The 21,876-nt window shown below is 37.3% G+C and overlaps 1 protein-coding gene across 2 annotated transcripts in view; it reads left to right on the top strand.

Annotated features, from left to right (window-relative positions):
• Positions 1-21,876, top strand: part of DEPDC1B (DEP domain containing 1B) — a 117,253-nt gene that overhangs the window by 54,488 nt on the left and 40,889 nt on the right. For both annotated transcript variants that reach the window (XM_007176072.3, XM_057540852.1), the window contains exons 6-7: positions 1,947-1,994; positions 10,778-10,918. In XM_007176072.3, coding sequence (XP_007176134.2) covers positions 1,947-1,994; positions 10,778-10,918 — 189 coding nt within the window. The remainder of the gene's footprint in view (positions 1-1,946; positions 1,995-10,777; positions 10,919-21,876) is intronic.

The following is a 21,876-nucleotide window of genomic DNA, read 5'->3' as shown; positions in this document are numbered from 1 at the left end:
GGTCTGACTGATTTTTTTGGAGCTCTCACTGACCTTTTCATTATGGTGTCTCTGTGTCAGATTTTCTGGGATAGTCTTGGTTTATGGCATTTTTTTTTTCCTTTTTAATAAAGGTAGCTTTCCAGATGTTGAAGGTGCTTTAATTTTTTTATACTTTTTCCTCCAAGCCAGTTTACAAATTGGGAAAAAAGACATTTAGCAGCCACCTATCCTGGTTTTTGATTAGGAAAAATAAGGTCCTGGTAACTGTAGTGAGCCAGAATCCCCAAACTGATTTAAAATTTTTCTTCCCCTGGATAAGGGATAGACCAGAATTGGATGGACTCTTCTTTTACTTCAAACACTTGATCCTAGGAATTAGCTGGAGCTAGAATGACGTTTGGATGTGGGAAGATGGTATAGTACTTTTGAGCTTTTGTAAATTATTATTAAATGTAGGGCTGGAGGCTCCTGGGCAGCAAACAAACCTGGCCTAGAAGGAGCCTGAGCAGTGAGAGAGGAAGAGGGTTTTCTAGGCCATGTTCCCTGACGTGAGCAGAATGTGTCTTGGAAACCTGAAACACTTCCCCTTTAAAGCCCCTCTATCAGGAATGAAGAACATTAGGAAACAGAAATAAACAGATTTGTGACTTCATGAGTTGTCAGGTTAATATCAACATATAAAATTAAATTACATAGAATGAGGGGTGTATTGTTGCCTTTGAAGTACATCTAAAATCCTTCCACATTATCTGAGTACAGCAAACATGAATACTTTCAGCTACCAGTTGGATGATCAGTTGTCTTTTTTTTTTTTTTTAATTTATTTAATTAATTAATTTTTAATTTTTGGCTGTGTTGGGTCTTTGTTGCTGTGCGCCGGCTTTCTCTAGTTGCGGTGAGCGGGGGCTACTCTTCGTTGCGGTGTGCAGGCTTCTCATTGCGGTGGCTTCTCTTGTTGCAGAGCATGGGCTCTAGGTGCGTGGGCTTCAGTAGTTGTGGCATGTGGACTCAGTAGTTGTGGCTCGCGGGTTCTAGAGCGCAGGCTCAGTAGTTGTGACGCACGGGCTTAGTTGCTCTGTGGCATGTGGGATCTTCCCGGACCAGGGCTCGAACCTGTGTCCCCTGCGTTGGCAGGTGGATTCTTAACCACTGCACCACCAGGGAAGCCCCGATCAGTTGTCTTTTATTTTATTAAGTACATTCTTCAGAAAGAAGAGAGCATTTTACAAGCCTCAGGTTCATTAGCTCTATTACAAGTCAACCAACCAGTGTCTGTGCAGTTTCACAGACTGTGGAGAAGGTGAGAAGTGGAAGCGTGAGTGCTGGCCCTGCTCATCAGATGTCTGTGGCAGGGCCAGGGGAAGAGACCCTGTACCAAATGGCTCAGCTGGGTTTTTTTGTAGCAATGCTAGTGATTATTATTTTAAGGCTGTCCTAATACTGATAACCGATATTGATATGTCAGTGGAACTTTCTTGCCTTAAAACATTTTGAAAATTGAAACATGTAAAATGATACTTATATTGGACATCGGACATACAGAGTTTAACTTTTTTTTTTTTAAGGTGTCTGGTGAACTGGTTTCATAAATGCATTTGATGACATACTTTTGCTTTTTATGTTTTTTTCTTCTCTTTCTAAAATTCTTAGGATAATTGATTTGTTTGTTAGTGTGTTTCTTTGGAACAAACTATCAAATTTCTTCTTTTCCCTAAAACTTATACGAGTGCATCTTGTCTTTAGAGAAATTTATAGTTATGGTTTATATAATCACGTGCTGTAACATCGCTGCTAAGGAAAAATTATCTTTTAAATGTTCTGATACATAAGCAGGTGGTTTGTGATTAGCAGGTATGTTTCATATTACTTGGGCAAGTATCATTCTTATGATACCAAGTGTGTATATAATCCCTTGAGTTATATGCAATTGAATAAAACATCTTTTTATTTTCCTTTTTCTGCAGAAGAACTTCCTCACTGGGTACTGTCAGCTATGAAGTGTTTGGCAAATTGTAAGTACTAAGTACCTGCCATTTTTATGAAATTAACAGAAATTAGTGCCCTAAATTAGAAAATTTTTTTGCTCAATGCCCTGAACATTGATTTGAGACCTTTGAGACTGGCAGTTAATTGTTTGGGGATTACTGTGCTTTTAATGATAAATTTGTGACTTAGTGAAAGGGCTGAGTTACAGGGCATTTTTAAAGGGGTTTTGTGCTTTCATTTTCTTGTGGATATAATCACACTACAGATAAGGTCCATACTGCTTCTTCTGAATGCTTCATCACAGGAAAGAATAATTAGTAATATTGAATGCAATATTGTAATAGATAAATGCCTGTTAACAGTTTATAGGTTTTTATTCCTAAAACCTAAATTTTTATTCCTAAAACATGTATTCCTAAGTATGCCTTATATTTACCTCATCAGTTTACTCAGCAGATCCTGTTTCCCATTGGTCTTTTATAGGGCGTTGGTTTAAGTTGGAGAGAAATGTTTTAGAAAACTAATCTAATTGGTATGCAGCATGGTTTGGAAGGAGAAGAACATGTATGCAGAGAAACAGAAAAGGCCGTTTCAGCAATTTGGCTGTAAAATGAGGGGGCCTGGACCAAGGCGGTCCCTCTGAAGTTTTTCATAGGCATATGAAATCTCCTTCCCTGGATATCATAGGCACTGTGAAGAAATGAGTTATTATGGTATCTCATTAACACTACTATTTTTCTGGGATTTTCAGAAGGCTTAACCCAAAGAAGGGATTCTAATGGTTAATGGCTTAATCCAAACAAGTGATTTTAATGAGAAGAATTCTAGTTATTTTAGCTGACTAATAATGGTGATATTTGTTCTGTAGGGTCTTTTGAGTCTCAAAGATCACCTCAGAGAGGTGGTTTCTTTCTTCCCTTTTGGGTAAGGCTAGCATGTACAGAGATACGTGTATAAATTCTTGAATTAGTAGGCTCTGAATTATTAATTTCACTGAAGTTAGTTTTGTTTGATTATAGAATGAAACTAAAATAACTGTTCAGCTCACTGTGGGTGATCTCAGTGGTAATATGTAGAAAATGATTATATACTATCATCCTAAATATAAATAGCAGTGTTAGTTTATGAGAAGCCCAAAGTTCTCTGTGTTTAACTATTAAGATTTTCATAGGTTTTTGGTTCATGTTTTGGAACCCCTCTGAGATGTAGAGTCCTTTGGTTTTTAGTTTGGGGGAGTGCTTTTTATTCTTGCTCAGTCATTTGAAGTAAATTAAATTATATCTTTGGCCGGAATGACAAAAGAGAAGGTATAAATGGGTTAAATGACCCATTTATGAATTTTTGGAAAACCAAGGATTTTGGAAGTTGATCAACTGGAAATGAACAGAGGAAGCCAGTCTAACAAGTCTAGGCTATACTACGTTGTAAAGTGAATATTAAGGTGTGGTTATGATGTTGAATTCTCAGTGGTGATCAAAATGTAATGAAGAGTATAATTTTCCCTCAAGCAAGATTTATACATAATGCCACAAAGCTTCTGCAGAAAGGTTAGAATAACTGGAATTATCAGTGGAGAGGAAAGATGTGAGGATCGACTTAGTAATGTTCTCCACATTAATGTTACGTTAGGTGGAAATTCTTGGGAACAGGGACGCCTCTCACACGCATCAAGTGCAGTGCTTCGCAGATGGTTGGTACATCCGTAAACGTGCTTGTTTACATGTCAAAGAAAAAAAGGTGGCCGAAGGGCGAGGTCAGCCTTTTGAATAGTTGTATAAAATTATTAATTTTTCCAAATTCTCATTGGCCTCCCCAAATTTACTTTGAGTCTTCTCAAAGTCCTGGTCTGTTCCTTATCCTTCTTATCCTTAACGAGTCTAGGTTCCCATTATAGTCCTCTCATAGGGAACAGAAAGGACAGGCTGATTATATGAGATTTTGAAGGCCCTGTGCCTCTTTTTCTGTAGGTTTACTGCTCATCTCTTCCCTTTGGGCCCATCTGCATTTATTGCAGACCATCGGCCTGGGTGCTTTCGTTGTTGGCCAGCCTCATGGTGGGCCACAGAATGAGGGACTGATGCTAAATAAATACAAAACCAGGTTAACTGTTTTTCTTCCTTGTGCACGTAGATTGCAAGAATTCAATAAAAAGTGGATGTAAACAGTTCTTTTGCAAAGTCTTTCAGGAATAACATTTATAAAAACTAGATTAAAAAATATTCTGAAATTCAACATGATAGAGAAACGAAAGATCTTAGAACTATGGCCTCCTCTCATAGGGCTTGCCATGCACTGGCATTTTTAGGGAAACCTTTTTTTGGTTTGTTTTTGCATATTTTTATCAAGAATGATGAAGTGTTCACAAGGGGGTACAACCGCTTAGAATGAACTGCATATTATCCTGGGAGGGAGTAATTCAAGGCAATATGTATTGCTTGCTGAGACATATCCCACTATTTCAAGTGACTAAGCTTGGGATATTATAGAGGAGGAAGCAAGTAAAAATGGCTATGTTTGCTGCTAGGTTAACAAGGTACCACACATATAGATATTTAATAATTTTCATCATTTTAGTTAATTTTAGAACACTGAAAGGTAAGAGAATTTTAAAGGAGACCAACAAAAAGCCGTTTCCACAATGTCCCAATGGCCTTGAAATGTGAAGGCCCACAATACTTAACTGTTCTTTTTGTTTGATACTTTCTCTTTAGTTACAGTGATGCTGTAGGAAGAATTTCCTTTCAATTTTTACTGGCTTCTCCGGCTGTCCTGAGAGTAGAGATCCGTTCCGGTACAGTTGTTAGTCTTGTGTTCTGCTGGCCCAGAACTGGCCAATCCATTTGCGTCCCTTTCTTCCACACTGTGATGGAAATAGACAAGGCTGGCCAAGCAGCTCCTCGTGAACCACTTACCATTTCCCTCAGGCATGGGCAGATCCAGTTCTTCTCTCCACTTGGCGATGTAAATCTTGCCATCTGTGTACCGATTGTTGGGGGCGTTTGCTGCCAGCTCTGTAGAGAGCTAAGAGTTTCTTGTTCCTCTTTGGTCCCTGATACAAGGGGATCTCTGCCTCACTTGTTCCAGGCTTCTTGGTTCCTAGGTTGTTCCAGGTTTCTTAGAGTTACTTTGCAATATGACTCTGCTTGATAAACTATCTTTTTTATTTTTAAACTTGTTTTTAGCAGAAACATCAGTTTGTTTCTGCTTTGGTGTTATTTTCTATTATAATTTTGTTTAATAAAAATTCATTCAATGCCACTAATCACTCAAAAGCATTGCTGGGGAAATAAAACCTAGACTCTTAGATCAAAGAATTCAATAGGAATTTAGAGGTCATTTTATCCAGTCTCCCATAGTCTTTGTTTGAGCAGCTTTAAAATTTAAAAAAAAAATTTTTTTATAAACTATCTTTTGATGGTTGGTGATCAAATGGAGAGTTTTGTAATCAGAATGAATTTAAGACACAATGTAAAATCTCCTTTTCAGAATATCTTTAGGAAAAAGAGTATACATTCTTTTTTTTTTTTTTAACATCTTTATTGGAGTATAATTGCTTTACAATGGTGTGTTAGTTTCTGCTTTATAACAAAGTGAATCAGTTATACATATACATATGTTCCCATATCTCTTCCCTCTTGCATCTCTCTCCCTCCCACCCTCCCTATCCCACCCCTCTAGGTGGTCACAAAGCACCGAGCTGATCTCCCTGTGCTCTGCGGCTGCTTCCCACTAGCTATTTTTTTACGTTTGGTAGTGTATATATGTCCATGCCACTCTCTCACTTTGTCACATCTTACCCTTCCCCCTCCCCTATCCTCAAGTCCATTCTCTAGTAGGTCTGTGTCTTTATTCCCGTCTTGCCACTAGGTTCTTTATGACCTTTTTTTTTCCCCCTTAGATTCCATATATATGTGTTAGCATACTGTATTTGTTTTTCTCTTTCTGACTTACTTCACTCTGTATGACAGACTCTAAACTCCATCCACCACACTACAAATAACTCCATTTCATTTCTTTTCATGGCTGAGTAATATTCCATTGTATATATGTGCCACATCTTCTTTATCCATTCATCCGATGATGGACATTTAGGTTGCTTCCATGTCCTGGCTATTGTAAATAGAGCTGCAATGAACATTTTGGTACATGACTCTTTTTGAATTATGGTTTTCTCAGGGTATATGCCCAGTAGTGGGATTGCTGGGTCGTATGGTAGTTCTATTTTTAGTTTTTTAAGGAACCTCCATACTGTTCTCCATGGTGGCTGTATCAATTTACATTCCCACCAACAGTGCAAGAGTGTTCCCTTTTCTCCACACCCTCTCCAGCATTTATTGTTTGTAGATTTTTTGATGATGGCCACTCTGACTGGTGTGAGATGATATCTCATTGTAGTTTTGATTTGCATTTCTCTAATGATTAATGATGTTGAGCATTCTTTCATGTGTTTATTGGCAATCTGTATATCTTCTTTGGAGAAATGTCTATTTAGGTCTTCTGCCCATTTTTGGATTGGGTTGTTTGTTTTTTTGTTATTGAACTGCATGAGCTGCTTGTAAATCTTGGAGATTAATCCTTTGTCAGTTACTTCATTTGCAAATATTTTCTCCCATTCTGAGGGTTGTCGTTTGGTCTTGTTTATGGTTTCCTTTGCTGTGCAAAAGCTTTTAAGTTTCATTAGGTCCCATTTGTTTATTTTTGTTTTTATTTCCATTTCTCTAGGAGCTGGATCAAAAAGGATCTTGCTGTGATTTATGTCATAGAGTGTTCTGCCTATGTTTTCCTCTAAGAGTTTTATACTGTCTGGCCTTACATTTAGGTCTTTAATCCATTTTGAGTTTATTTTTGTGTATGGTGTTAGGGAGTGTTCTAATTTCATTCTTTTACATGTAGCTGTCCAGTTTTCCCAGCACCACTTATTGAAGAGGCTCTCTTTTCTCCACTGTATATGCTTGCCTCCTTTATCAAAGATAAGGTGACCATATGTGCGTGGGTTTATCTCTGGGCTTTCTATCCTGTTCCATTGATCTATGTTTCTGTTTTTGTGCCAGTACCATACTGTCTTGATTACTGTAGCTTTGTAGTATAGTCTGAAGTCCAGGAGCCTGATTCCTCCAGCTCTGTTTTTCGTTCTCAAGATTGCTTTGGCTAGTCAGGGTCTTTTGTGTTTCCATACAAATTGTGAAATTTTTTGTTCTAGTTCTGTGAAAAATGCCAGTGGTAGTTTGATAGGGATTGCATTGAATCTGTAGATTGCTTTGGGTAGTAGCGTCATTTTCACAATGTTGATTCTTCCAATCCAAGAACATGGTATATCTCTCCATCTGTTTGTATCATCTTTAATTTCTTTCATCAGTGTCTTATAATTTTCTGCATACAGGTCCTTTGTCTCCTTAGGTAGGTTTATTCCTAGATATTTTATTCTTTTTGTTGCAATGGTAAATGGGAGTGTTTTCTTAATTTCACTTTCAGATTTTTCATCATTAGTGTATAGGAATGCAAGAGATTTCTGTGCATTAATTTTGTATCCTGCTACTTTACCAAATTCATTGATTAGCTCTAGTAGTTTTCTGGTAGCATCTTTAAGATTCTCTATGTATAGTATCATGTCATCTGCAAACAGTGACAGCTTTACTTCTTTTCCAATTTGTATTCCTTTTATTTCTTTGTCTTCTCTGATTGCTGTGGCTAACACTTCCAAAATTATGTTGAATAATAGTGGTGAGAGTGGGCAACCTTGTCTTGTTCCTGATCTTAGTGGAAATGGTTTCAGTTTTTCACCATTGAGGACGATGTTGGCTGTGGGTTTGTCATATATGGCCTTCATTATGTTGAGGAAAGTTCCCTCTATGCCTACATTCTGCAGGGCTTTTATCATAAATGGGTGTTGAATTTTGTCGAAAGCTTTCTCTGCATCTATTGAGATGATCATATGGTTTTTCTCCTTCAGTTTGTTAATGTGGTGTATCATGTTGATTGATTTGCGTATATTGAAGAATCCTTGCATTCCTGGAATAAACCCCACTTGATCATGGTGTATGATCCTTTTAATATGCTGTTGGATTCTGTTTGCTAGTATTTTGTTGAGGATTTTTGCATCTATGTTCATCAGTGATATTGGCTTGTAGTTTTCTTTCTTTGTGACATCTTTGTCTGGTTTTGGTATCAGGGTGATGGTGGCCTCGTAGGATGAGTTTGGGAGTGTTCCTCCCTCTGCAATATTTCAGTCTGTATGTGTCCCTAGGTCTGAAATGGGTCTCTTGTAGACAGCATATATACGGGTCTTGTTTTTGTATCCATTCAGCCAGTCTGTGTCTTTTGGTGGGAGCATTTAATTCATTTACATTTAAGGTAATTATTGATATGTATGTTCATATTCCCATTTTCTTAAATGTTTTGGGTTTGTTATTGTAGGTGTTTTCATTCTCTTGTGTTTCTTTCCTAGAGAAGTTTCTTTAGCGTTTGTTGTAAAGCTGGTTTGGTGGTGCTGAACTCTCTCAGCTTTTGCTTGTCTGTAAAGGTTTTAATTTCTCCATCAAATCTGAATGAGATCCTTGCTGGGTAGAGTAATCTTGGTTGTAGGTTTTTCTCCTTCATCACTTTAAATATGTTCTGCCACTCCCTTCTGGCTTGCAGAGTTTCTGCTGAAAGATCAGCTGTTAACCTTATGGGGATTCTCTTGTGTGTTATTTGTTGTTTTTCCCTTGCTGCTTTTCATATGTTTTCTTTATATTTAATTTTTGATAGTTTGATTCATATGTGTCTTGGCGTGTTTCTCCTTGGATTTATCCTAGGAGTCTCCTTGGACTCTCTGTGCTTCCTGGACTTGATTAACTATTTCCTTTCCCATATTAGGGAAGTTTTCAACTATAATCTCTTCAAATATTTTCTCAGTCCCTTTCTTTTTCTCTTCTTCTTCTGGGATCCCTATAATTCGAATGTTGGTGCATTTAATGTTGTCCCAGAGGTCTCTGAGACTGTCCTCAGTTCTTTTCATTCTTTTTTCTTTATTCTGCTCTGCAGTAGTTATTTCCAGTATTTTATCTTCCAGGTCACTTATCCGTTCTTCTGCCTCAGTTATTCTGCTATTGATCCCTTCTAGAGTATTTTTAATTTCATTTATTGTGTTTTTCATCGTTGCTTGGTTCCTCTTTAGTTCTTCTAGGTCCTTGTTAAATGTTTCTTGCATTTTGTCTATTCTATTTCCAAGATTTTGGATCATCCTTACTATCATTACTCTGAATTGTTTTTCAGGTAGACTGCCTATTTCCTCTTCATTTGTTAGGTCTGGTGTGTTTTGACCCTGCTCCTTCATCTGCTGTGTGTTTTTCTGTCTTCTCATTTTGTTTAACTTACTGTGTTTGGGGTCTCCTTTTCGCAGGCTGCAGGTTCATAGTTCCTGTTGTTTTTGATGTCTGTCCGCAGTGGCTAAGGTTGGTTCAGTGGGTTGTGTAGGCTTCCTGGTGGAGGGGACTAGTGCCCATGTTCTGGTGGATGAGGCTGGATCTTGTCTTTCTGGTGGGCAGGTCCACGTCTGGTGGTGTGTTTTGGGGTATCTCTGGCCTTATTATGATTTTAGGCAGCCTCTCTGCTAACGGATGGGGCTGTGTTCCTGTCTTGCTAGTTGTTTGGCATAGGGTGTCCAGCACTATAGCTTGCTGGTCGTTGAGTGAAGCTGGGTCTTGGTGTTGAGATGGAGATCTCTGGGAGATTTTCGTCTTTTGGTATTACGTGGAGCTGGGAGGTCTCTTGTGGACCAGTGTCCTGAAGTTGGCTCTCCCACCTCAGAGGCACAGCCCTGATGCCTGGCTGGAGCACCAAGAGCCTTTCATCCACACGGCTCTTTCGCCAGGACTGAGCACCGTCAGACCAGAGAGAGAAAGACGCCAAGGCTTAGAGGTATATATTGTCTTCTGCACCAAGCTGAGCTCTTTTGCAGTCAGGGATCAGGAGGGAGCCTCCTAGGCCCAGCACTGACAGCCCACCTTTAAGATGATGGCACAGACCGTACTGTGTTGTGATAATTGCTCTACATGTCTCTTCTTTTCTACCAGGTTCACAGCACCTGCTAGTGTTGGAGGGTCTCCTACAGAGGCAGGGGTGGGGGGCTGTGGCTCACCGTGGGGACAAGGACACTGGCAGCAGAAGTTCTGAGAAGTACTCCTTGGCGTGAGCCCTCCCAGAGTCTGTCCATACATTCTTATTAGTCTAAAATAGTTTAGAGGCAGCAATTATTTCACTCAACTCTGATTCTTGAATTTTATAATATAGCAATGATGAAATAATAAAAAGCTTTAAAAATTGCTTTATAGCTTATCTATTACATATATGAGGTAATTACTATGTTGGTTAACTGTGTCAAGACTAGGAAAATATCTGGACTTCCCTGGCGGTCCAGTGGTTAGGACTGCGTGCTTCCACTGCAGGGAGTGTGGGTTCCATCCCTGGTCGGGGAACTAAGATCCCATATTCCACGTGGCGAAAAAAGACTAGGAGAAATATTGACTATTTCAAAGAGAATTATCACTGTTTACATTTAATAAAAATGTCTTTCAGAACGTCATAAAAGAAAGAGTCGGTTTCTTTGTAAATGGAAGTAAGCCAGTGACTTTCCTCATTGTTTTATAATAGATTTCAATTTAGACATAAAGTATATTTATATAAGCAGAATATATAATATCAGTTTTCTCCTTGAAAACTTTTCTGATCTTAAGTATCTGTACACACCACACCTATGCACAGAGACTAATACTTAGAGATGATTGCCCCATTAATGTTTCTCTTTCTTTCTCTTTCCCTTTTTTAACAGGGCCTAATTGTTCAGATTTGAAGCAGCCTATGTATTTAGGATTTGAAAAAGATGTCTTTAAAACTATAGCTGATTACTATGGTCACCTGAAAGAGCCTTTGCTTACGTTTCAGCTTTTTGACGCCTTTGTCAGTGTATTAGGTAAGTTGGAATATAATGAGCGTATATCTTCACTACTGATATGGAATCATTTCATTTTTCACTATCTTGAGACTTCCATAGCTTTTTTTGAAATAAAAACAGATGGGATTCTTGCCTAGTTGGAGTCCTGCTCTATAAAGGAGGAAAAGAAAATAGTTAAGCTCTGTTATGTAACCTAAACAAGGACCAATAGTTTTTATTTCTTAGGGAGGAGTAATATGTTCTATGTCATTTCTGTACAAAAAAGTATGACTTTATTGGTAGAGAAGAATGTAAATTTGACATTTACTCTTCATGAGTAAATCTACTACTCTGGATATGACTTCATGAATAGTCAAGTGTGAGAGAGATATTTTCATATAGAAATCTTATTTCTTTTTATAGAAGTAACAGGTTTTTGTAGGACTATTTGTTATCTGTGACATGTAAAATATAGTAACTACTGTTCTCTAAAACTTGTTGCTACTTCTCACATAGATTTATATTTCAGAATTTACACTGTCAAAGAAACATGGTAAAAAGGAAAAAGAAATCAATATTATTGGTATAGGTTTTTCTGATATTGTTCCTTTCTTCTTGGGAATCAGATTTTTCTGTTGATGTTGTGATTGTTCAATAAATACTATTGTTGGGCTTCCCTGGTGGCGCAGTGGTTGGGAGTCTGCCTGCTAATGCAGGGGACATGGGTTCGAGCCCTGGTCTGGGAGGATCCCACGTGCCGTGGAGCGACTGGGCCCGTGAGCCACAAACTGCTGAGCCTGCGCGTCTGGAGCCTGTGCTCCGCAACAGGAGAGGCCGCGATAGTGAGAGGCCCGCGCACCGCGATGAAGAGTGGCCCCCGCTGGCCGCAACTGGAGAGGGCCCTCGCACAGAAACGAAGACCCAACACAGCCAGAAATGAATAAATAAATAAATAAATTAAAAAAAAATAATAAATACTATTGTTTTCTTGTCCAAAAGTTTGCTTTAGTGACCAAATCACTGTGTGGGTATCATACTCTGTTATGTAAATTTGTAGGAATTAGCATCCTCTTGGTTTTGAGTGTTGTGGGCTTAGCAGTCTTCGCCTTCCCATTCCTCCTTCCCCGTCTCTTCCCTTTCTACTATCTTATTTTCTTGTCGGAAAGTAGGGACGCAGCCATAGTATCCTAACAAAATAAAGTATCAGCAATATGTGAATAATGTACCTGATCTCTTAGCACAATACTTCAATTTTAAGATTTCATAAGATTTCTGATAATAAGAAGCAAAATGGAACAATTATAAATCATGTACATAAGAGTGAGTTTGTTCTCAGAGAGAGCAATATTGAGAACAGATGAAGGGATTAGACCTAGTACTGTGTTTTGAGACCACTGGGTCTTCTTGGTATTTTGTTTTCCACCAAGGAGAATTGGGGGTTTATGTCCTTGTCAATATCATGCCTAATGATGACTACTTGCTGTTATTTAAGATGCATAAAGACTAATTGTGTAGATTCTCATTATAGCCACTTAATGCCATTATGTGACTGGTAAAAGACAAATTCTAAAGACAGGATTAAAAACCACTTAGATTTTCTTCTCATTTTCCATTTTCATAATGTTTTACGGTAGAATTTAGAAACAAAAGAACTTGGAACTTAAAAAAAAACAAATTCCAATTTTTAAAAAATTTTAATTTTTTATTGGAGTATAGTTGATTAACAATGTTGTGTTAGTTTCAGGTGAACAGCAAAGTGATTCAGTTATACATGTATCTATTCTTTTTCCCATTTAGGTTATTACAGAGTACAGAGCAGAGTTCCCTGTGCCGTACAGTAGATCCTTGTTGGTTATCTATTTTAAATATAGCAGTGTGTACATGTCAATCCCAAACTCCCTATCTATCCCTCCCTCCCAACCTTCCCCTCTGGTAACCATAAGTTCATTCTCTAAGTCTGTGAGTCTGTTTCTGTTTTGTAATAAGTTCATTTGTATCAATTTTTTTAGATTCCACATATAAGCGATATCATATGTTATTTGTCTTTCTCTGTCTGACTTACTTCACTTAGTATGATAATCTCCAGGTCCATCCATGTTGCTGCAAATGACATTATTTCATTTATTTTGATGGCTGAGTAATATTCTTTTGTACATATGTACCACTTCTTTATCCATTCATCTGTTGGTGGACATTTAGGTTGCTTCCATGTCTTGGCTGTTGTAAACAGCGCTGCAGGAACATTGGGGTGCATGTATCCCTTTGATCTATGTTTTGTTCTGGATATATGCCCAGGAGTGGAATTGTTGAATCGTGAGGTAAGTCTATTTTTACTTTCTTAAGGAATCTCCATACTGTTCTCCACAGTGGCTGTATCAATTTACATTCCCACCAACAGTGTAGGAGGGTTCCCTTTTCTCCACACCCTCTCCAGCATTTATTGTTTGTAGATTTTTTGATGATGGCCATTCTGACTGGTGTGAGGTGATATCTCATTGTAGTTTTGATTTGCATTTCTCTAATAATTAGTGATGTTGATTATCTGTTCGTATGCCTCTTGCCACCTGTATCTTCTTTGGAGAAATGTCTATTTAGGTCTTCTGCCCATTTTTTGATTGTGTTTTTGTTTTTTTTTAATATTGAGCCACATGAGCTGTTTGTAAATTTTGGAGATTAATTGCTTGTTGGTCGTATCATTTGCAAATATTTTCTGTCATTCTGTGGATTGTCTTTTCATCTTGTTTATGGTTTCCTTTGCTGTGCAAAAGCTTTTAAGTTTAATTAGGTCCCATTTGTTTTTGTTTTTATTTCCATTACTCTAGGAGATGGATCAAAAAAGATCTTTCTGTGATTTATGTCAAAGAGTGTTCTGCCTATGTTTTCCTCTAAGAGTTTTATAGTATCTGGCCTTACATTTAGGTCTTTAATTCATTTTGAGTTTATTTTTGTGTTTGGTGTTAAAGAATGTTCTAATTTCATTTTTTTACATGTAGCTGTCCAGTTTTCCCAGTACCACTTATTGAAGAGACTGTCTTTTCTCCAGTGTATAGTCTTGCCTCCTTTGTCATAGATTAAATAACCATAGGTACGTGGGTTTATTTCTTGGCTTTCTATCCTGTTTCATTGATCTATATTTCTGTTTTTCTGCCAATACCATACTGTCTTGATTACTGTAGCTTTGTAGTATAGTTTGAAGTCAGGGAGCCTGATTCCTCCAGCTCCGTTTTCCATTCTCAAGATTGCTTTGGCTATTGGTGGTCTTTTGTGTTTCCATACAAATTGTGAAAGTTTTTGTTCTAGTTCTGTGAAAAAATGCCACTTGTAATTAGATAGGGATTGCACTGAATCTGTAGATTACCTTGGGTAGTATAGTCATTTTGACAATATTGGTTCTTCCAATCCAGGAACATGGTATATCTTTCCATCTGTTTGTGTCATCTTCGATTTCTTTCATCAGTGTCTTACAGTTTCCAGAGTACAGGTCTTTTGTCTCCTTAGGTAGGTTTATTCCTAGGTATTTTCATCTTTTTGATGCAATGGTAAATGGGATTGTTTCTTTAATTTCTCTTTCTGATCATTCGTAGTTAGTGTATAGAAATGCAGCAGATTTCTGTGCATTAATTTTGTATCCTGCAACTTTACCCAATTCATTGATTAGCTCTAGTAGTTTTCTGGTGGCATTTTTAGGATTCTCTATGTATAGTATCATGTCATCTGCAAACAGTGACAGTTTTACTTCTTCTTTTCCAATTTGTATTCCTTTTATTTCTTTTTCCTCTCTGATTGCTGTGGCTAGGACTTCCAAAACTATCTTGAATAATGGTGAGAGTGGACATCCTTGTCTCGTTCCTGATCTTAGAGGAAATGCTTTCAATTTTTCACCATTGAGAATGATGTTGGCTGTGGGTTTGTCATATATGGCCTTTATTATGTTGAGGTAGGTTCCCTCTATGCCCACTTTCTGGAGAGTTTTTTTTTTTTTTAAATCATAAATGGGTGTTGAATTTTGTCAAAAGCTTTTTCTGCATCTATTGAGATGATCATATGGTTTTTATTCTTCAATTTGTTGATGTGGTGTATAACACTGATTGATTTGCAGATATTGAAAAATCTTTACATCCCTGGGATAAATCCGACTTGATCATTGTAATGCAGTGTTGGATTTGGTTTGCTAGTATTTTGCTGAGGATTTTTGCATCTATGTTAATCAATGATATTGGCCTGTGATTTCCTTTTTGTGTGGTATCTTTGTCTGGTTTTGGTATCAGGGTGAGGGTAGCCTCATGGAATGATTTTGGGGGTGTTCCTTCCTCAGCAATGTTTTGGAATAGTTCAGAAGGGTAGGTGTTAACTCTTCTCTAAATGTTCGATGGAATTTGCCTGTGAAGCCAACTGGTCCTGGACTTTTGTTTGTTGGGAGTTTTTTTTTTTTTAACATCTTTATTGGAGTATAATTGCTTTACAATGGTGTGTTAGTTTCTGCTGTATAACAAAGTGAATCAGCTATACATATACATACATCCCCATATCTCCTCCCTCTTGCTTCTCTCTCCCACCCTCCCTATCCCACCCTTCTAGGTGGACACAAAGCACCGAGCTGACCTCTCTGTGCTATGCGGCTGCTTCCCACTAGCTATCTGTTTTACATTTGGTAGTGTATATTATGTCCATGCCACTCTGTCTCTTTGTCCCAGCTTACCCTTCCCCCTCCCTGTGTCCTCAAGTCCATTCTCTCTGTCTGCATCTTTATTCCTGTCCTGCTGTTGAGAGTTTTTTTTTATCACAGTTTCAGTTTCAGTACTTGTGATAGGTCTGTTCATATTTTCTGTTTCTTCCTGGCTCACTCTTGGGAGATTGTACCTTTCTAAGAATTTGTCCATTTCTTCTTGGTTGTCCTTTTTATTGGTATATAGTTGCTTGTAGTAGTCTCTTATGATCCTTTGTATTTCTGTGGTGTCGATTGTAACTTCTCCTTTTTCATTTCTCATTTTATTGATTTGAGCCCTCTCCCTCTTTTTCTTAATCTGTCTGGCTAAAGGTTCGTTAATTTTATCTTTACAAAGAACCAGCTTTTGGTTTCATTGATCTTTTCTATTTTCTTCATTTGTATTTCATTTATTTTTGCTCTGATCTTTATGATTTCTTTCCTTCTACTAACTGTGGGTTTTGTTTGTTCTTTCTCTAGTTGCTTTAGGTGCATGGTTAGGTTGTTTATTTGTGATTTTTCTTGTTTCCTGATGTAAGATTGTATTGCTATGAACTTCCCCCTTAGAACTGCTTTTGCTGTATCCCATAGATTTTGGATTTTCGTGTTTTCATTTTTATATGTCTCTAGGTATTTTTTGATTTCCCCTTTTGATTTCTTCAGTGATGCATTGGTTGTTTAGTAGCATATTGTTTAGCCTCCATGTATTTGTGTTTTTCACCTTTTTTTTTTTTGTGGTTGATTTCTAATCTCATAGTGTTGTGGTTGGAAAAGTTGCTTGATATGATTTTAGTTTTCTTAAATTTACTGAGGCTTGCTTTGTGGCCCAGCATGTGATCAGTCCTGGAGAATGTTCCATGTGCACTTGAGAAGAATGTGTATTCTGCTGCTTTTGGATGGAATGCTTTATAAATATCAATTAAGTCCTTCTGGTCTAATGTGTCATTTAAGGCCTGTGTTTCCTTATTGATTTTCTATCTGGATGATCTGATAGAAATGGATGGACCATCTGGATGGTCCATTGATGAAAGTTTGGTGTTAAAGTCCCCCACTATTATTGTGTTACTGTTGATTTCTCCTTTTACCACGGTTAGTATTTGCCTTATATATTGAGGTGCTCCTCTGTTGGGTGCATATATATTTACAATTGTTATACCTTCTTCTTGGATTGATTCCTTGATCATTATGTAGTGTCCTTCTTTGTCTGTTATTACAGTCTGATATGAGCATTGCTACTCCAGCTTTCTTTTGATTTCCATTTGCATGGAATACCTTTGTCCATCCCCTCACTTTCAGTGTGTATGTCTCTAGATCTGAAGTGGTTCTCCTGTAGACATGATATATATGGGTCTTGCTTTTATATCCATTCAGCCAGTCTATGTCTTTTGGTTGGAGCATTTAATCCATTTACATTTAAGGTAATTATTTATATGCATGTTCTTACTGCCATTTTGTTAATTGTTTTGGATTTGTTTTTGTAGGTGTTTTTTCTTCCCTTCTTCTTTTATTCTCTTGTGATTTGATAACTAACTTTAGTGTTGTGTTTGGAATCCTTTTTCTTTCTTATGTGTATCTATTGTAGATTTTCACTTTGTTGTTGTCATGAGGTTTTGATATAGCAGTCTATATATAAACAAGATTGTTTTAAGTTGCTGGTCTTTTAATTTCAAGTGCATTTCCAATATCCTGCATTTGTGTTCTCTTCTTCTCGCAGTTGCTGGTTTTGATATCATATTTGTGTGCAGATGATTTCCAACCTTTACTGTATGTTTGCCTTTACCAGTGAGCTTTTCCGTTTGTTATTTTCTTGTTTCTAGTTGTGGCCTTTTCTTTTCCACTTAGAGAAGTTCCTTTAGCATTTGTTGCAAAGCTGGTCTAGTGCTGCTGAATTCTCTTAGCTTTTGCTTGTCTGTAAAGCTTTTGATTTCTCTGTGGAATCTGAATGAGAGCCTTTCTGGGTAGAGTCAGTTGGAAGCTTAGTGGAAGCTGACTGAAGAAATTCTCATTTGAGCACTGGCTTCTAGGAAATCAAATGGAAGGTGTTTAAAAATGTATGAGTTCCAATTTGCATCAGTTACATTTGTGATGTCACTGGTCTGTTCTACCCCCAATTGTTCATTTTGATCTCATCTAGGAATTAAAGCTGGGTGTTTCCAAATTGATGTTAGAGTCAGCCATCAGCTAAAATATTTTCAGCAGAGGCTTTGAGGTGGAAAAGGATGGATAGAATGGAGAATTTATTATTCTTAGGTGTCAGCAAGAATAGACTAATGTGTATAGATGGTGACATATATTAACCTTCCCTGATCAGTCCTTCTCAAGTGAATATATTTCAGACACCCTGCATTGAAAACCATAGTTTTTAGAACTTTACATAGTGAAAGAAGAAAGTCTTCTAGGTTATGGAGGACCATAATTTGTTTATATGAATAACAAAGATTATCTAATATAGCAATCCTGTTAGAATCTGTGGGAAAGTGTATCATATCTAGGTCTATGCAAACTAGATACATAGGTTGAATCCCAGGAGGAATTAGTCATTCCTTAAACCTTTTGACTTACTTTGATTGGAATAGGATCCCCTTAGATAAAATGCTTTAAAGTAGGTAATCAGTCTACTTTGTTGTAGAAGCTAATTCTGCAGCAATTTCAATGGAAATCGTTTTTAGTTTAGTTAATGAATTTCTTTTGAGGGTTATTCCTTTGCTTCTTGCATGAAATAATTCTGGCTTTATGCCATAACTGTGACCCTGAGAACAGTCATTGATAGGTGAAGCAGGATATTGAAGTGTTCTTAAAGAAAAAAATGAAAAAAAAAAAAGACATTTTTGGAGGTTTAAGACTTACCCTTTATTTATACTATACTTCGTCTCAGCAGTCTGACCTAACAACATAACTGTGACTAGTAATAAATCTTCATTTCCAACATGGCAGTTCCTTATATTAAGATCAGAGTTCGGCTGACTCTTGAATAGGGTGAGTGAGATAGTATAGCAGCCTTTACACACACTTCATATGCACCCTAGAATCCACTGAGCTGTGTAGCTTGCAATAAGTTGGCATACTGAGGAAAAGAGAAGGCAGAAAGGAAGCACAAAGGGGCATGGGAGCAGGGAATAGTGTTTTGGAAAATTGGCTGGCTTGTGTGTTATATGATGTTAATATCTGAGATCCTAGACTGGTGATCTATGGGCCAAATCTGGCTCATGAATACATCTGGTTTAACTTGTGTGTTTTAAAAAGAAAATTTAATTAATTGCCAAACTTTAAGAAATTGGAAATTCACATAAGAGTTTATATTTTTGGTTTCTGCTCCTATAGGCAGGTGAGTTCGTGGCCCCTGGTTTATGTGCTAACAGGCTGGAAGGCTGACACAATAGGTCTTTGCTGTTTGCTTTCTCCTAGATATAAAGTTTAGAAAATGCCATTGAAATTCACTAGACTGGTTATACATTGGATCATGTAACTCAAAGGCTGAGATCTCCTCCTATGTTTTTTAACCTAGAAATATCCATAAGATTAGGTTTTCCATTCTTTGGTTCTTTTGTACAGTGATTTCTAGGAGATCCTCTGGAGCTGTGTGCCATCTTGCTTTGTAACCTCTTTGCCCTCATGCGCTTCAGGTTATCTCAGGGTCCTTATCCCATGGTAATCCTGACGGGAAAACAGTTCCTTTTTTCAGAGAGTGCCTACTTGGTGCACTTGACCAGACAGAGAGCTCTTGCCCACGTTAGTCTGAAGTTCTTGCTGGTGGCGCTGTCTGCTCTCAGGGCCCAGGGCTTATGGCCCAAGCTTTTGAAGTTGCAGATGGGCCAAGGTAAAGATACTGAATCACCTCCAAATGTAATGACTACTGTTATGTCAAGATTATTGGAATAAAGTGAGTTAGGTAGTTCTTAAAGATGGAAATTTAGGCAAATGCCTAGGTATTCACTGGCTGTAACTAAAAACATAAATTATGTATAAGTAGACTAGTAATCACTAGGATAATTGACAAAACTTGGGAAAAAAATTAAGACCTTTCTCATACTATTCAGCAGGATTAATTCCAGCCGTATTAGAGAATTAAATTTTAAAAATACAAATCTAAAATAGTTGATACTTCTCTGATGTTGGGGTGGGTGAAGGACTTTCTAAGCATAAAAGCGAAAGTACTCATAAAAATGCTATAGCAGTTTGGGACTCTTCGTGTAGGAAAGGGCATCACTTGTGTGTGCGTGGATCTGTATCTACCTTTAAGCAATTCACGAAGTCAACTTGTTTGCTTTTCCTCAAAAGCCTCCAGAGAAGTAGTCCCACTTACTGTGTCTCTCTGTAGGCAGGGAGTTCTTGCTAATTGACATGTAGTTTGAATTCTTTCCGCTTAGTATAAACCGTTTCCTTTTTATACCTTTTCTCAGTGAAAATGAAACTGTGGCATATTTTTTTATCTCTTTGGTTGTTTGAAAACTACAATGAACACTTCTCGAGTCTCTTATCCTCTGTCTGAACAGACGTAGTCCATTGACTTTCTGGGAACTCCAAGCCTTCTCAAAAGTCTTCAAATTTCACTTCTGTTTTGAAGCTCCCATAAGGAATAGCTTATTGTTAACATTGTATATGTTAGTGGAATGATCAGGTCTACTTTGCAAAAATGAAAATTTGTGTTTCGAATGATTTGAAAATAGAAATCTAATGTCACCTTTGGAGAACGGGAAGGAAGGTGCCAAAAGTAGGTGTCACATAAAGCACTGAAGAATTCTGAACCTGTCACATGGTCATTATGGCCAAAGTGTCACCTAACTTCTAAAATAGAACATTACAAATTCCCATTGATTTTGATTTTATTACTTTCATAAGGAACAGTTGGGTTTCTTTGAGATTTAATTATTTATTCACTTATCCTTCCTTAATTCAGCTAAATAATGAAATGTTTCCCTGATTGAAAAAAGTCTCATGGATGAATTGCTTAAGTAATTTCGTGGATAGTTTATTATCTTTTCACTATTATGTTCTTTTTTCACCAGTGGAAACATCACCAAGCTCAGGTAACTTGGTGGTTTGTTGACCTAGTTTTACCCATTCTGATAAATCACTCTGCCTTTCTGGGCCTGTTTTCGCATTGTTAAATGGCAGTAATGCCTGTCATACTCATAGATATGACAACATGAAACTTAAAGTGATGGGTAACACTTCCTACTAAGTATCTATTTTGTTTTGTTTCGTTTTGAAAACTACAAAAAATCGGAACAATGTGTAAGTTGAGCTAGGATGATCATATGCTGCTATCTAGCCCTTTCTTCTCTCAAAAGATAGGAAGATTTTTTAATGTAAAACTATTTGTGATAGATCTTTACAATCTATAATTAGGATAAGCACTATTATATCATTCTGAAATGCAAGAAACAAGTTACTTCTGAGGCTACAGAAGGCCCTTGTCATTTTCTTAAAAGAAGGAGGATTCAGTATTTTTGTGATGATGTTGAGATTGTAGAAATGGTGAAAGATGAAAAAGTTACTCTTTTAGCTTTTGTTTAGCAAAATGAAATGAATCCAAAGAATAAAAGTTAAAAAACTGAAACTCTTTTGTTATAAAATAAGGATAGACTGCTAATGTCCTTCAGAAGTTCTTAAAACAGAACCTTAAACAAAACCAAGAAGCTCGTTAAAATCAGTGAGGAAACTGCAAGTACTTGTTGAACATGTCTTGAGTTCAACTGTAGACTGTCATGGATATTTGAAAGCTAAATTCTCTTGCAGTCATTTTTTTTTCCCACTGAATCCTGTAGTGTGCTTTTGTCAGTAAGCTTTTAATGAAGGGGAAGAAAAAGATTAGGTAATGATTAGCAATGAGAAAGAGTTAGGAAATAGAAACGGAGAGCTCAAAATAAACTGTTTTTTGAGAATTTAAGTATTCCTACGTGCAATTTAACTGAGGAAAGCAATATATAGCACTCCAAGATTCAAAGGCAGAAAGAACTAAAAACGAGTCCTGCTCTGACATTTGAACAGATTGAAAAATAACAACATCCTTGGAACGGGATGCCAAGAGGGACTTAAGTATTACAGTTATATCAAATCTTCTCTTTGATCACATCATACCACTTCATGGGTCACCCATATGCTGAGAATTTTCAATTCTTATCTTCATCTCAGATCTATCTCCTAAACTCAAGACTAGAATATCTGTTTGACTTCTGCCTGTGTATTCCTGGATGTTTGTTATACGAGAGCCTTGGTTCAAACTTAGTAGTCCCTAAGCCATTGTTTCAGAAACTACATGTTGGATGTGAATTCTATGTAGTAGAACAGC

This window comes from Balaenoptera acutorostrata, chromosome 2 (assembly GCF_949987535.1).
Source record: "Balaenoptera acutorostrata chromosome 2, mBalAcu1.1, whole genome shotgun sequence".
Taxonomy (NCBI): domain Eukaryota; kingdom Metazoa; phylum Chordata; class Mammalia; order Artiodactyla; family Balaenopteridae; genus Balaenoptera; species Balaenoptera acutorostrata.
The sequence above is the reverse complement of the archived record's forward strand: the minus strand, read 5'-3'. Positions and strand labels throughout refer to the sequence as shown.